This window comes from Taeniopygia guttata, chromosome 13, assembly GCF_048771995.1.
Source record: "Taeniopygia guttata chromosome 13, bTaeGut7.mat, whole genome shotgun sequence".
Lineage (NCBI taxonomy): Eukaryota > Metazoa > Chordata > Aves > Passeriformes > Estrildidae > Taeniopygia > Taeniopygia guttata.
The window spans coordinates 8,768,500-8,783,781 of record NC_133038.1 but is presented as its reverse complement, the minus strand read 5'-3'; the positions used below and the strand labels follow the sequence as shown (position 1 = coordinate 8,783,781).

The window sequence follows — 15,282 nt, the reverse complement described above, 5'->3', positions numbered from 1 at the left end:
TCGGGTCGGGTCGGGTCGATCGGATCGGGTCGGGTCGGGTCGATCGGATCGGATCGGGTCAGGTCGGATCGGATCGGATCGGATCGAGTCGGGTCAATCGGATCGGATCGGGTCGGGTCGGATCGGATCGGATCGGATCGATATGATCAGGTCGGATCGGATCGGATAGATATGATCAGGTCGGATCGGATCGATATGATCGGACCGGACCGGACCGGACCCGCCCGGCCCCGCCACGTCCCCTCCGCCCGCGCGTCCCCTCCCGCCGCCCGCAGGGGGCGCCCGGCCCTGCCCGGCCCGGCCAAGATGGCGGCGGCGGCGGCCGCGGCGGTGCCGCTGCGGGTCTGTCACCAGGAGATCGTCAAGTTCGACCTGGAGATCAAAGCGGCCGTGCAGGTACCGCCGCCCGCCCCGGGACACCCCGGCACGGCCGCGGGGCGAGCCGGGCCCGCGCTGACCGCGCCCTTGTGTTCCAGGACATCCGGGACTGCCCCGGGCCGCTCAGCGCCCTCACGGTGCTCAACGCCGCCGTGAAGGAGAAGTTCCGACAGCTCCGCGGCCGCATCCAGGTGAGGGCCCGGCCGGGGCTGCTGAGGGCTCCGAGCTGTGCTCCGGGCCCCCGGCTGTGGCTTTGGGCCGGAGCATCCCGGCTGTGGGTTCCTGCCGGGCTTTGGGGGATCCCGGCCTTGGGTTTGGGGGTCCCGGCTGAGATTTGGGGAGTCGCAGTCCTGGGTTGGCGTTTATCAGCTAAATCTGCTCCGGGGCTGGGTTGTGCGGGTGGCTGGTGAGGTTCTGGTGTTTGTCTGTCCGCCGAAGGAGCTGGAGCAGATGGCGAAGGAGCAGGACAAGGAGTCGGAGAAGCAAGCCTTGCTGCGGGAGGTGGAGAGCCACAAGAAGCAAATGCTCAGGTGGGTCTGGCAGCTGGGGCTGCTCCCCGGAGCTTGGCTGGCTTTGGGGCAGCCTCTCTCAGGCCGGTCTGGAAGCCCAGTCAGGGACAGAACGGGCATAACTAACTCTCTTCTCCTGCCCTGACTTCCTAACTCTGCTCTGTCCCTTCGAGCTCAAACAAGGTGCCTTAGGAGTCTGTTGTTTGACAGCTGGCACAGTTTTCTTCTTCCCTTGGTTCTTAAATGCTACACTGAGGAGTGGGAATGTCAGGATAGAATGTTTTTGTTGTGTGTAGGAATAGAGAAAGTGAGGAGCTGAGGGAGCTGGGAAGGGGTTCAGCCTGGAGAAAAGGAGGCTCAGGAGGGACCTTGTGGCTCTGCACAGCTCCTGACAGGAGGGGACAGCCAGGGGACATCCAGGATGAGAGGGAACAGCCTCAGGCTGGGCCAGGGCAGGCTCAGGGTGGGCATCAGCAGGAATTTCCCCATGGAAAGGGAGCTCAGGCACTGGAACTGCCCAGGGAGGTTTGGATCCCCATCCCTGGGGTGCCCCAGGAAGGGCTGGAGGTGGCACTGGGTGCTCTGGGCTGGGGGCAAGGTGGGGATAGGGCACAGCTGGGACTTGATGGTGTTGGAAGTATTTTCCAGCCCAAGTATTTCTTGGATTCTGAGGGCCCTTGCACCACTTACACTGGTGGCTGCTTTGTGAAAACTGTCTGTGCTTGCAAGGTGTTCCCATCATATTACAACACTCTGCTTTTGTGATTTCAGCAACCAGGCAGCCTGGAGAAAGGCAAATCTGGCCTGCAAAATTGCTATTGACAACTCTGAGAAAGATCAGCTGCTGCAGGGACGAGACGTCTTAAGACAAAGGTATTGGACTGTCCCACTGTACCGTGGGATTTAAGCAGTGTCTCCTATATTCACTCATTTTAAATGGAAGTGACATCCTATTTTAAATTTATTTAATTATATCACGTGTAGCTTTTCTTTTATGAGTGCATTTCTCATTTCTAGAGATTTGGGCTGTTAAGGATAGTGATGAATTCAGGTTCTCTTGTCATTGGCATGTCTAAGCAGAAAAGGGGATAAATTAACCTTCATAGCTTTACATATTGTCTTTCACATTAATTCCAGATAGGTTCTACACAAGAACTGGTCATTATCCAGGCTGTTTTCACATCCAGAACTGGGTGTGAGTGTGTGCAGGCTGTGTATTGTATTGAAAGCAACAGCTGGGATATTCAGGATGATAAAATGGGATTTGTGTTGGTGCTCCCATAATGGAGTTACACAGTCCTGGGAGGGCAAGTGGTGAACTACAGGCCCCTGTGAGATTCTGAGCTGTTATTTGGGCTTGAGACTTTCTTATCTAAAACATTTTTTATTGTTTAGTGAAAATAATCTGAATTTCTCATGCAGTGAAAACCAGTTGTGTCTCTTGTACCCTGCAGAGATCTTTAGTGCCAAGTATTGGTCTTACCTCCCTATCAGCAGCATTTTCCCAGAGCATCCAAAAAATTTATTTTACTTCTTCCTGCTTTTCTTTTTTCCTCTTTTCAGGAAGACCACAAAGGAAAGTCTGGCAGAGAGTGCAAGCAACATCACAGAGAGTCTGATGGGCATCAGCAGGATGATGTCCCAGCAGGTGCAGCAGAGCGAGGAGACTGTGCAGACCTTAGGTACAGCTGGAATTTGGGCATGGAGGGGTGATGGAGGCACCTTTGGTCAGCTCTGTCAGCCTGGGGAGAGGAGCAGAGTAGGAGAATGTGCTACAGTGGTGATGAAAGGACTGGCCAGCAGAACTCCTCTAACAGCTGGACATAAACAGGAAATATCAGTGTGCTTTGTGTGGAGTTTCTGTTTCATGATCATGAGAAGCAGAAGGGGTCAGGATGAGGTTGAGTTTCATGTAAAAGCAAATTGAGCTCACGCAGTGCCCAGAGTGTGTGTGGTGTTACTCTGTGCCACTGTCCTGGCACGGATTTGGGGACAGCAGAGGAAACAAAAGCATGGATACAAATCCCTGCATGGAGGAAGGAGTGTCTGGAGAGCTGCTCCAGCCAGGCTCCAGCTGGGATGGCTGAGACACTGAGATCAAGTGCCTTGAACCCGAGGTCACTTGCTCTGTCAGCAGTGCATCAGGGACTGTGAAACCAAGATTTCACCCAGTTCCTTGGCTTGGACTCCTACAACAATAAATCAAGGGACCTGTCAGAACTGGTGATTCATGGAGCATTCAGGAGCTGCTGCCTGGGCCTCTTCCTGGCTGTGCTTTTGGGCAGGAGGGAACTTTAAAGACGAGGACAAATAACACAAGTCTGCCCTCCTTGCTTTCTGCCCCATCTGAGGGTGGCAGCTGGGCACAGTTTGTTGCTGCATGTTCCTTCTCCCATTAAAAGGACAGTTTGGCAGGCACTTTTTCACCCTGTTCCTGAATGAACAGCACTTGGAATTCATCAAGGGAAAAACTACCAAAGGTCATTTACAGCTGCAAATTCTGAGTTAATAGTGGGAATTCCTGTTTCCTGAGCATTCCCTAGGATGCAGTGAGTGTTTGAGGCTGTGGAGCAGAGAAGCTCTGCTTTGTCATTAACTCTGGGAAACAAGTATACAGTTTTCACCTGGATCAAAATGCCTCTTGAAATGGGATGGGACGAAGTGTTTTGCAAAATCCTGCAGACCTGTTTCTGCTCTGTTTTTGTGAACCAGACAGTGCTGGATTTGACCTTTCTGTGGGCAACCAGGGCAGTGTAGGGTGATGCACTGTCCTGCAGGCTGTGCTTTCTGTAAAGCAGAAAAAAGGGCATTCCAGGGCTTTTGCTTTTGTTTAGCAATTTGAAAGGAGCAAGGCTGAGAACTTTGAGGGATGCGTTTGTTTTCTCACACACTTCTAGTTGACCCTTCTCATTTTTATTAGGCCAAAAATTGTGGTGTGTGTAAAAAATTACTATTACAAACTGTTTGAGCTGAATAATTCTGCAACCTTACACTGATTTACTGCTGGGGCTTGGGGGAACACTTTCAGTGGTACAATTAATATATCCAAATATTGCCTTGTCCCGCTGCTGCTGGTGATTTCTCTCTCTAGCACCATTCCTATTTCACTCTGCTTCTAAGCAGTGCTGAAAAACCTGAACTAGATTTGACCTGCTAACCCAAAAATTCAAAATTCAGGCTCTTTAAGCTTTCAGTTCTCTTATTTCACTTTGCACCCCTGAGCTGTGAGAACTCTCCGTGTCTGTCCCACCCACAAGTCAGCCTGACCCAGAAGAATCCCTCAGGCACTGTGTTACCAGATATCTCATTCTTATACACTTTGCTGGGTATTTTTAAAGCACAACATGCTGATTTAATTTTTTTTTTCCTGTTCCCCTTTCATTTCAGCCAATTCTTCCCGAACCATCCTGGAAGCAAATGAGGAGTTCAAGTCCATGTCTGGCACCATCCAGCTGGGGAGGAAGCTGATCACCAAGTACAACCGCCGGGAGCTGACGGACAAGCTGCTCATCTTCCTGGCCCTCGCCCTCTTCCTGGCCACAGTGCTCTACATCCTCAAAAAGAGACTCTTCCCATTTTTGTAAAATTCCAACAATCGCTGAACTATTAAAAAAAAAACAATCAGAGATGGTTGATAACAATGGGGCTTTTAAATGAAATAATAAAGGGATATTGCATTAGTTGGAGGAGCGTTAGAGTAGACAGGAATTTGTGCTGTCCCCATGGAGCAGGGGAGCTGCCTCAGAAGAGATTGATAAATCATGCTGTGGAAAGAAGAAATGCCAATTTTCCTGTGGGTTTGGGGAAGCAAACACTTGAGGGACTGGGCACTCGAAGGTGCCAGTCTGAACTTGCAGCCTCTCACTGATTTTTGCCTTGAAATGAAGTTTTGGCCTCAGCTTGGACTGGAAGCTGCTCTGACATCTCTGTGTAAGGTGCTGAGAGTAAGAGGAAGGATGGAAGAGAAGAACTCACACATTCCATTAATAAAATATTTATTGTATTCTTGTCAACAGAGTTTTCTTTAAAAACAAAGTCTGATGGCTTGAAAGAGCCTTTCAGTGTAAAAATTTTGCTTTTTCTTAAGTGGTTGCTTATGGATTGTTTTTCTGGGAGCTTAAGACAGCCTGGCTCTGTCCCTCTGGCCTTGGGAGGGCTCTAAGCAAAGCAAAAATGGGAACTATGTTTGTTACCATGAATTCACACAAAAGTTAAGAGAATTAGATTGGCGATCTGCTAAAACCAAAAACCCTTTTCCTCCTTTTCTTTATGTAATTTCTGTTCATGCCTTTATCTTTGCAAAGTTACTGCCAAGGTGTACATTTGGAAGTTGGAGGGCTTTATTCCTGTTTTGTGGCCCTGGAACAGCCAGGCTGGACAGAGTGGATGTGGTTTCCATATTGTTCATTTCTTGTATTTCAGGGCAGTTCTTCCAGCCTTTCCTGAGATTTGCACCAAGAACGAAATAAATTGATGATGGGCACACTGGGGGTTTGAATAAGAGAAATTACTCTGTTTCAAAAAATCTAATCTTGGTAAATGAGCCTACCTGCACAAACTGTCAATTTACAGAGAGACAATTAGAGACAAATGAATTAGGGAAAAAGTAGCAAGGATTACTGGATTTTTTGAGAGAGGGGAAGGGTAGAAATTCCAGGATGCAGCAGGTAGTTCACTTGGCACTTGAATAATTTCCTTCCACAGGCAGCCAGGGATCAGCCAGGCTCCTGATGGGCCACAGACCTGGCAGGGAATAATCAGTGGAGACAGCAAGATAAATGTTATTTCTCTTTGGGGTGAGAAGGGTGATGTGGTGCAGCACCTCGGGAGCAGAGCCCAGCTGGTGGTGATTCCCTGGTCCCTCCTGGCACCTGGGGTGCCACAATCAGCCTGACAGTGCCCAGCTGGGGCTGCCTGGGTGCTGCTGCAGTTCCTCCCTGCAGACTCACTCTGGTGTCTGCCTTGCTCCTGGTCACAGGTCGGGTTCCTGCAGTGAAGGTAGGGCTTCATTTCCTCATTTTTTAGCAAAGTGAGCACAAACAGTATTTTGGGAAGAGGGAGTGGTTGTTCCTAACTTTTTGTTGTCTGATCCAGGGAATGTGGAAAGTTGTGCCTGGGCAGTTTTTCTGTGTCTGCAGAGGGTTTTATATTTGCACTCAGGATGTTGTGTCTCAGGGTCTTGCTGCTGTGTGCCCAAGGTTGTGTTGTGAAGGGTAAAAAATTGTGCAGTGCTGCTTTTCTGAAAGGGAACAGCGTTTTCTTGAGTGTCTGCCTTGCCAAGTGCAGCAGAGCCATCAGAGATGGTGAGGGGGGAATTGCTTCTGTGTTTTTGGTCTTGGGTGTGACTTGGGGCTCAAGGGTTGGAGCTCTTCTGAGATAGGGGCTGCAGGAGCAGAAAGTGTTTGGGAAGGAAGGAATATGCCTTTGGAGAAGTGTTGAGGGCTCATACACAAGTGAAAGCAAACAGGAGTGCTCCTGTTACTCCTGGGCCATTCCTCTGCAAAAGACAGCAGGTACCCTCCCTACAAGCAGAGGATTTACTGTCACAAAACTGTTGTAGTAAAAGTATTTTTCCTTTGAAGAACAACACTTCTTTAAAACAAGGAGTAAGGAGCCACCAGGGGCTTAAAAAGGGCTGAAATCTTGCAGTGGGGCTAAGACACACAGCTGGCAGCAATCAAGTAGCTGTGGGTTAATGAACTCCTGCTCGTTAGCTGAGTGGTGGTTCATTAACTGTGTCCTGCAGGCAAAGGGGGCTGCAGCCCCTGAAGGGACTGTGCGTGTTTGGCTCTGCAGCTGGAGCCACTTAGGGGTGAGGACTGGGCAGCTCTGATGCCTCAGCACATTCAGAGCTTTGGAACTTGGAGCTTTGTGGTGAATTGAAGGTCCTGCTGGAGAGTCCAACCCACTGGCAGCAATTTGCTTTGTCTGAGCACCTGTGGGAAAAGGGGGAAATGCCTGGAAGCATTCCCACTGCCCCTGGGAGTGGCAGGAGCCAGGCAGTGCTGGTGGGTGTTGGGCTGTGGGTGTAGATCCAGTCCTGCTCTCCATTCCCACCTGGCCCCGATGAGAAACCTGTGGGCAGGAGCAGGTGCCATTACATCCCTGAAATGTGCAGCACGAGAGTTGATTCCAGAGCATTCACTTAGGTCTGTGTTTCCTTGGAAAGTTGCCTTTTAATGGTTGCAATAAACGTGGACCTGAGGAAAACTGGAAATTTAACATGCTCTGTAAATGTGCTGAGAAAGACTGACTTGATCTGACTCATTATTGATTGTGGTGTTATCAAATACAGAAACATTGCAGGATAACTCCTGGAAAACAAATGAAGAGGATAATGCTATTTATTCCCTCCTCTCCTCCAAGAATCAAAGGGAAATGAAGTTTGTATTTGAAGTCGTGCTTTTGAAATGCTTTCCACATAACTGACTTTACCGAAATGGAAAGGTGAATTCATAGCTTGGAGGTTTCTAAAAATGTCTCTGCCAAATGTGCGTGGCTGCTATCACATGCCAAGTGGCCCAGAGCAAGCCAGGCAAGTCAGGCTGGAATCTTTGGGGGCTGAGAATATCCAGGGGACATGTGCATGCTTGTCTGCAAATATGTGGAGCTCTCCTTTGGAAAAAGGGGAGGATGGAAATCAGCTTTAATATTGCTTTGCCACCCTGTTTGTAATGGTTTGTAATCAGCTTTAATATTGCTTTGCCACCCTGTAATGGTCTAATTCTCACAGAAGAGAATCTGAAGCAAATGTTTTCCCCAGATGTGGTGTCTTGGTGACTGTACATTGCTGCAAAGCCCTTTCTGTCACCCAGTGAATGCTTGTTGTGTTTCCTTCCCACAAAGGGGAGAATTGCTCTCCAAACAGGCTGCAGGTGCTTTGTACCACAACCCAATGCCAAATCCAGGCTCTCAAACCTCCTGCTGCTATTGAAAGCTGATTGTGGACTTGTTCAGGCTGAGGCTGTTGAATAAACACAACTTTATTATCTGCTGACTTATATAAAATGGTACAAACTCTGTGCCACAAAGGGAATGACAGTTCCACTGAGTTGAGGTTTGGTTTTTCTCACAGGAACAGGTGATGAAAACTCTGCCAGTTTCTGTGGGTGATGGATTGAGAGAAGTGGTGGCTCACTGCACCTGTGCCTTGAAATTTTGATCCTCTCCCATATAAAGAGCTGCAGTCTGAGGAAGGGCCTGGGATCTTCATTGACATAATTGGGTTTAAACCCTGGCTCTTCTTGTGTTCACTGAGGTCTCCACTTGGGTTAGCACCTCCAAGTGTTGGCTTGGGCACTGAAATGCTGAGTGAATCATGAGGCTCCTGCAGCCTTACAAAACCACTAAAAATAATTGGGCTGGAGCTGGTCGGTTGCTTGACTCAGCTGGTCAGTGTGTTGGCTCAGCTGGTGCTGATGACTGGGTCATTTCCTCAAGAGTTGGACTTGATGATCTGTGTGTGTCCCTTCCAACTTCGAATATTCTGTGACACTGAGTAGAGAAGCAAAACTGCTGAAGGTCAACAGGCGCTGCCCCAAAATCCATCCAGCCCTGTCTGGGCTCTGCTGCGGAGCCGCAGGGCTGGCAGTGACCCGGGACAGTGACACCCGTGAGCTCACAGCCTGCTGTGACACCTTGCCATGCCTCAGGCTGCTTCCACTTGTGCTTCCTTTTCTTTTTAACCTGCGAGGCTGTCGGAATCTGTGCTATTGATGATTCCAAGATTGTAGGAAGTCTCTGTCTTTCTGCCCTGCTGCCAAAGAAGAAGCCATAATTTGTCTGTGCTGGTTTCAAGGTTGTTTATTCTGTTTATCTCTAACATGTTCTGCTGCCCTGCCGCAGCTCTGTCCTGCAGGGCAGCGTGTGGGGCTCTGCCCTCAGTGGGATGGTACAAACATTAAATGCCACAAACTACCTGTGCTGGATTTACAATAACGTGCCAATATCTGTCACCTACGTTGGACAGTGTGTCCCCAGCCTGAACCAACAGAAAAATGCCAACACCACAGTGAAACATGGAGGGCATGAAGAAGGAGAAAAAGGACAAGGCACACCCAATTTCCTCCATCTTGTCCCCTTTGGGGCCCTAATCTAGAATCCTAAAATTTTACTTTTGCACCCATGCCACACTTAATTATTACTCATATCAAACACTCAGAGCTGGTAATTCATCCTGTAAGATTGAAAACTCTTTTCCATGGACAGAGATCAGAGACAGTGTCTCTGGGGGCTCTGTCCAGGGGGGTTCCTGACCCCTGCCAGGGTCCCAGACCTGCCAGGACAGCCAGAGGGATGCTCTGGACTCCCACACGAGGCTGACCCGATGCTGTCGCTGCCGCACTTGGTGCCCCTCTGCCGCATCCCGCTGGCCGGGCGGGCTGTGCGGGGCTCTGGGGAGGCTCTGCCCCGCTCCGGGTGTCGGGGGGCGGCATGAAAGGAAAATGCCACTCGGCTGCTCCGAGGCTGGCACGGCGATAAGGCGGCGATAAGGCGCGGAGGGCAGGCGGGGAGAGCGGCTCCGCGGGCATCAGCGCACACCAGCCCCGCAGATAGAGCCGCGTATATATAGAAGCACATGAAAGCTTTTCGCTTTCTCCTTTTCAACAGCGCCGGGGCTGAGTGTCACAGCTTTGGGACTGACCCCGCCGGGCTCTGGGCTCGCTGTCCCGCGGGTTCCGAGGGGATGGGGATGCGAGGGCGGTTCTGCCCTCTCGATAAAGCTCAAAGAGAGGAGGGGCGGCTCGCTGCCCTTTATCTCCCAAATGGGCAGCGGGACTGAGCTCTCCTGCTCCCCTTCTCGGCTTTTCCCGGGTGTCACCCGAGCCCCGAGCGGGTTCTGCCGCTGCTGATGGCAGATAACGCTGTCAGAGGCATCTGGGTGCTGACATTATGGCCAGCCAGCCTGAAAGCCAGATAAGATTTTTCTATATTCAGTAAGTCTATTGATCCGGTCGGCCTCCTGTCCTGTGTCTGATGATAACTTGATGTTTCCAAGACAAACAAAGCTCCCCTTGCTCAGTATACTCACAGAAATAGAGTATATATATATATATATATATATATATATATATATATATATATATATATTTCTTTTTCACTCTATTTCTGTGAAATAGAAATATTTCACAGAACTATATTTTTAAATATATATAGTATATATAAATATATGTTTATACATAAATATATATTTTAATATATATATTATATTTAAATATATATTTATATATAAATATATATATTTAAATATATATATTATATATTTAAATAGATATTATATTTTTAAATATATATATTATTTTAATATATATTATATATTTAAAATATATATTCTATATTATAATTAAATACATATATATTAAAAATAACTTCAAATATAAGTAAGCCTTCCCCTGTTCTGTATGTTGATATAAATGTATCTATAAATGTATCCGCCAATGCAGTGTTTGGATTAAATAATGAAGGATTCCTTTCTCAGCTGCGTTCTTAAAAGATGCTGCTTTTGCTGCTTCTCATTTGCATATTTTTAGCAGTGTTTGCTGTTTCTTCATCATATTATTCCCATTTGTTTAAATGACAGAGATGATGTTTGAAAGTAGCTACAGCAGAAATGAGAATAGTTTCATGTCAGTGGCTCCTGGCTTTCACTGACTGGCTTGTGCCAGTAACCTGCTTATTTGAAACAAACCAATAAAAAATATTTTTAAAAAAAAAAGAAGAGAAAAAAACCTAACCAACCATTCTCTTTATCTGTAGATTTGTTTAAAATAGTTTTGTCTTTGGTCTTTTTGACCCAAACTTTGTTCCTGATCTTTCACAGACTTCATGGTAAATAACTTTGTAAGCAATAAATAAGGTAATGTTCATACTGAGAGACAGCAAACGGTCATTTACATTCTCATTACTGAAAGTTAATTAATTTTTGTGGAGATGTGGGTTTATATTTAGCTCTTGCACATCTCAACGAGAGCTTCCTGGTCTTATCACCTTGTCAAAAAAAAAGTGTCTGTCAGAGGATTCCAGAAAAGATAGTGAGGAGAAAGCCTCACTCCAGCAACAACAAACAGCAAATATAGAAGGAGAAAAACCTTTAATGTCTTTTATGTGCAGCACTGAGATGCAAATACAAACTTTGCTGCTGCCCCTGCAAGAGGGGGATGGCAGCAGAGCAATTTTGGTGGGTTAAAGCCAAAGGATGGCAGCAGCTCTTGGTGCCCTGCCCGGGGCTCTGGATTCAGTGAACGGTGCAATAAGCGCCCGTGTGTTGTTAATTGTTGTTAATTCGCGTATCTCAACCTCCTTCCTGGCAATTCCTCATCCCTGACCCCCAGAGAAGTCCCTGGGCCGGGGTCCCTCGGAACGCGTCCATCAGCCCCAGGCGCTGCTGGTGACAAATGACATTTTCTGTGCCTTTGTACTCCGGGGCACAAGATGTGACGTTTACATCCAAGATCAATTATTTTTAACTGAAGAATGATAGCCCTGCGTCGGAATTATCTCGGGGCTTAATTCGCATCAGTTAAAGCTTTTCAAAGGCTTATTAAAATTCCTTAAGTGTGTCCAGCTTATCAGCAGTTGAGTGTCGATGGCATTATACAAATGCTGCTATTGGAAATAACTGTTAAGTATTGTTTGGCCATATTATTCTCATATATATATATTGTGCCTGGGACTATTAATACTACTTAGTACTTACATGATTCCTTTCATCTGGTGATCCCAGGGAAGCGAGGACTGCTCTCCCCCTTCTAAACAGAGGAAAGCTGTCGGGTCCAGCAGCTGTGCCTCAAGCTTGGATTTGGATTTTCCACTGGATCCTGTCAGATTTGAGCAGGACTTGGTTAATTTGGATTTTCCATTGGATCCTGTCAGATTTGAACAGGACTTGGTTAATTTGGATTTTCCACTGGATCCTGTCAGATTTGAACAGGACTTGGTTAATTTGGATTTTCCACTGGATCCTGTCAGATTTGAGCAGGATTTGGTTAATTTGTGCTGCTGTACCTTGTCTGCTGTGAGCAAATTGGGCAGCAGAGCTGCTTCTTGGAATATATATATATATATATATATAATTAATCCAGGAAGGAGAGGTGATGCTGAGCAGGAATTGGTGCAGCCACCCCAGTAATGGGGCAAAGGAAATGTCGAGAGGGGCGTGGAAGGGTTTTTGGAGGGGAGGAGGATTTGTTACTCGGAGTGTCCCTGTGCTGGCAGAAAATCGGAGCTCAGAGCTGGATTCCCACTGGTGCTGTGGGAGCAGGAGAGGGGCAGGGACAGGCTCTGGAGAGCTCCGGGTGCCACTTGCTCCGTGTCCCTGTGCCAATCCCTGGCAGTGGGGAGGCAGGAAAAATCCTGGTGGTTGCACAAATATAATAATTCATTTCCTGGCATCTGACAGAGCTGTGGGAGGTTGGGATGGGGCTGTTGATGTGCATGAATATCCAGTCAGAAACCTTTTGGATTAATTTTCAAGTGCATTCTCCTCTTTTTCCTACTTTTTTTTTTTTTTTCCTGCAATTTAACTCATTTCAGACAAAAATGGAAGTTTAGATTTTTATTGTCATCTGTATTTACTCCACACTGAGGAGGTTCTGTCTGGAGGAGCATTTTTGAGGAGCTGATCATTTATTGCAGGAACCACTAGGTAGCACTGTGAAATAAAGTTCTGCACCACATCCTCCTTCCCTGAACAAAGACCTGCCAATTCCAGCCTGGCTGGGCTCAAAATGGAATAGAGGCAGCAAGGGTGGGGTTAAAACTTTCTCCAGTCTTGGGTTCACAGTCAGGTGTGGGAGAAATGAAGCTCTCAGGGGTTTAGACTGGATTTTAGAATAAAAATCTTTACTCACAGTGCCTGACCACCCTCTGGGGAAGAATCTTTTCCTAAAATCCAGCCTAACCCTGCCCTGACACAGCTCCAGGCATTCCCTTGGGTCCTGTCACTGCTCACCAGAGAGGACATGCAAGGCACTGATCTTATCTTGGTTTAATATGTTAAAGGATTATTTTCCAAAGGAATAGAGTCAGGTAAAAATTTGGTTTTGATCATTAACTTGTTTTCATTGAAACAACTTCAGTCTTTGACTTATTAATCCCCCAAAATCACTCAAGACAACTTGTCAGGTTTATTTTGTCCCTTTTGGGCCTCAACAAGCTAGCAGGTTATCCTGCATTTTAACTCAGCTCCCCAGAGGCAGTGTCCACCCCCCAAGCTGCAGAGCAGTCTGTGCCCATTTCTATTCCAATTCCCAGCAGCCAACTGCAACGTGTGTTCCTGCAGCAGCCCCATATCGCTGCTTTTTAAAATTAGCCCTGGCTTTGGCTGCTGCAGGGAGAGGAGACATGATAAAGGGATTGAGCATCACGCTCTGCCAGAGCTGCTGGGCTTAAACCATCCAGTTACAGGAACCCTGGGCTGGATTTGCCCAGTCCCCGGCTCCAGGGGTCACAGGGGTGTGCTGGTCACTGTCAAACACTTTGGGGACCTCCAGTGCCTGAAAATTCAGAGGAGGGGGTTCTTTGTATGTGTCTGCTGCAGCTGTAGCTGATACAAGGAGTTTTCTATCTGCACAATCAAGGAATTGGAAGACATGGTCCCTTCCAACTGAGTTATCCCATTCTAAAATTATTCTAGAAGGGCATGGAATTGTTGGAGCAAGCCCAAGAGGAGGCCACGAGGCTGATAAGGGGACTGGAGCACCTTCCCTTTGGGGACAGGCTGGGAGAGCTGGGAATGTTCAGCCTGGGGGGGAGAAGGGTTTGTGGGGACCCCACAGCACCTCCCAGGACTGGAGAGGGAGAGGGAAAGGAACTCTGCATCAGGAGCTGGAGTGGCAGGACAAGGAGGAATGGGCTCAAATTGAAAGAGGGGAAATGTAGATCAGGTACATGGAAGAAATTGTTCCCTGTGAGGGTGGGCACACCCTGGCACAGGTGCCCAGAGCAGCTCTGGCTGCCCCTGCATCCCTGGCAGTGCCCAAGGCCAGGCTGGACAGGGCTGGGACAGTGGGAGGTGTCCCTGCCATGGCAGGGGTGGAATTAAATAATCTTCCAGGTCCCTTCCAACCTAAACCATTCTGTGCTTGTACAGAAAAGCACTTTTTGAGGTGGGTATAACTCCCCACTGCCAGGGAAATGAGGAGTGTGCTGACCAAAGAGGGCAAAGTGTCTGTACTGAGGCTGCCCCCAGTCCTGAGCAAGCCAAGACCATGCCAGCTCCAGCTAAAACAAAAATGCTTATTTGGCCCTGACAGGGGCCTGAATTGCTTGATGTCTTCACCTTTCTATAGGTTTGGCCACCCTGGCTTAGAGCAAATTAATGTTGTGGCCTCACCTGCTGCTCTGTTAACACTTGCTGGGCAGCTGCTTTCCTTTATCTGGCTCCTCCTGCAACATCTGCAAGAGACTTATTTGGGATTTTCATCCCCTGAGGATTTATGGTGACCTCTCGGGGACCTCCATCAGAGGATCAATACTCTCCTGACACCTGTAGATCAACATAAACTTGACCCTTGGTCTTGACAGATCCATCAGCACGGTGCCCTTCCTGGGCTGGGGGGATTTGGGGAGGAAGCAGCACTGGTGGCACAGCAGAGCCCCTCCAGCCCAAGGTCAAAAGTCAAAATGATAAAGGAAGGCCAAGCCGGTGGTACCCAGGCAGAAAATCAGGGTATGAACAAGGGAGAAGCTCAGGGAAGGTCCCTGCAGGACAATTCACCCTGTGGGTGATGCTGGAGTGGAGGAAAAGCTCAGTGGAGCTCCACATTCCGTGGAGGTGCTGCTCCCTCCCGGGCTCTGTGATAAGGAGGGATCTGCTGCTTTAAAAAGCTGCTGCTTGTGCTCATCCTATCTTTAGCTCAGGGCAGCAAAAGCCTTCTCTCTTGGAAAAAGTCAGTTCCTCTCTGTGCAAAGGCTTTTCCCCCCATTATTTATTTTCCCCCCATTATTTATTCCCCCCCCCCCATTATTTATTTCCCCCCATTATTTATTTTCCCCCTCTATTATTTTATTTTCCCCCTCCATTATTTTATTTCCCCCCCATTATTTTATTTCCCCCCCATTATTTTATTTTCCCCCATTATTTTATTTTCCCCCATTATTTTATTTCCCCTCATTATTTTATTTCCCCCCCATTATTTTATTTCCCCCCATTATTTTATTTTCCCCCATTATTTTATTTCCCACCATTATTTTATTTCCCCCCATTATTTTATTTTCATTTTCCCCCATTATTTTATTCCCCCCATTATTTTATTTCCCCCCACCTCAAGCACTCCAGAGCAGGAATTTCTCTCTGTCTTTGCAGCCTTTCCAGGTGATGGAGGATCTTTGTTCCTCACTTGAGCTCTGCCTCTGTAATGCCAAACATGAGGTGGAATGACCATCTCAACGTTCC

General features: G+C 47.8%; 1 protein-coding gene across 1 annotated transcript; it reads left to right on the top strand.

Moving 5' to 3' along the window:
- The first annotated feature begins 273 nt into the window (after window positions 1-273).
- Window positions 274-4,941, top strand: BNIP1 (BCL2 interacting protein 1). Its single transcript, NM_001245409.1, is given in 6 exon segments — window positions 274-396; window positions 477-569; window positions 817-908; window positions 1,659-1,760; window positions 2,451-2,569; window positions 4,275-4,941. Coding segments are annotated over 6 exon segments (693 nt in total). The 5' UTR covers window positions 274-306; the 3' UTR covers window positions 4,472-4,941.
- The last annotated feature ends 10,341 nt before the right edge of the window (window positions 4,942-15,282 follow it).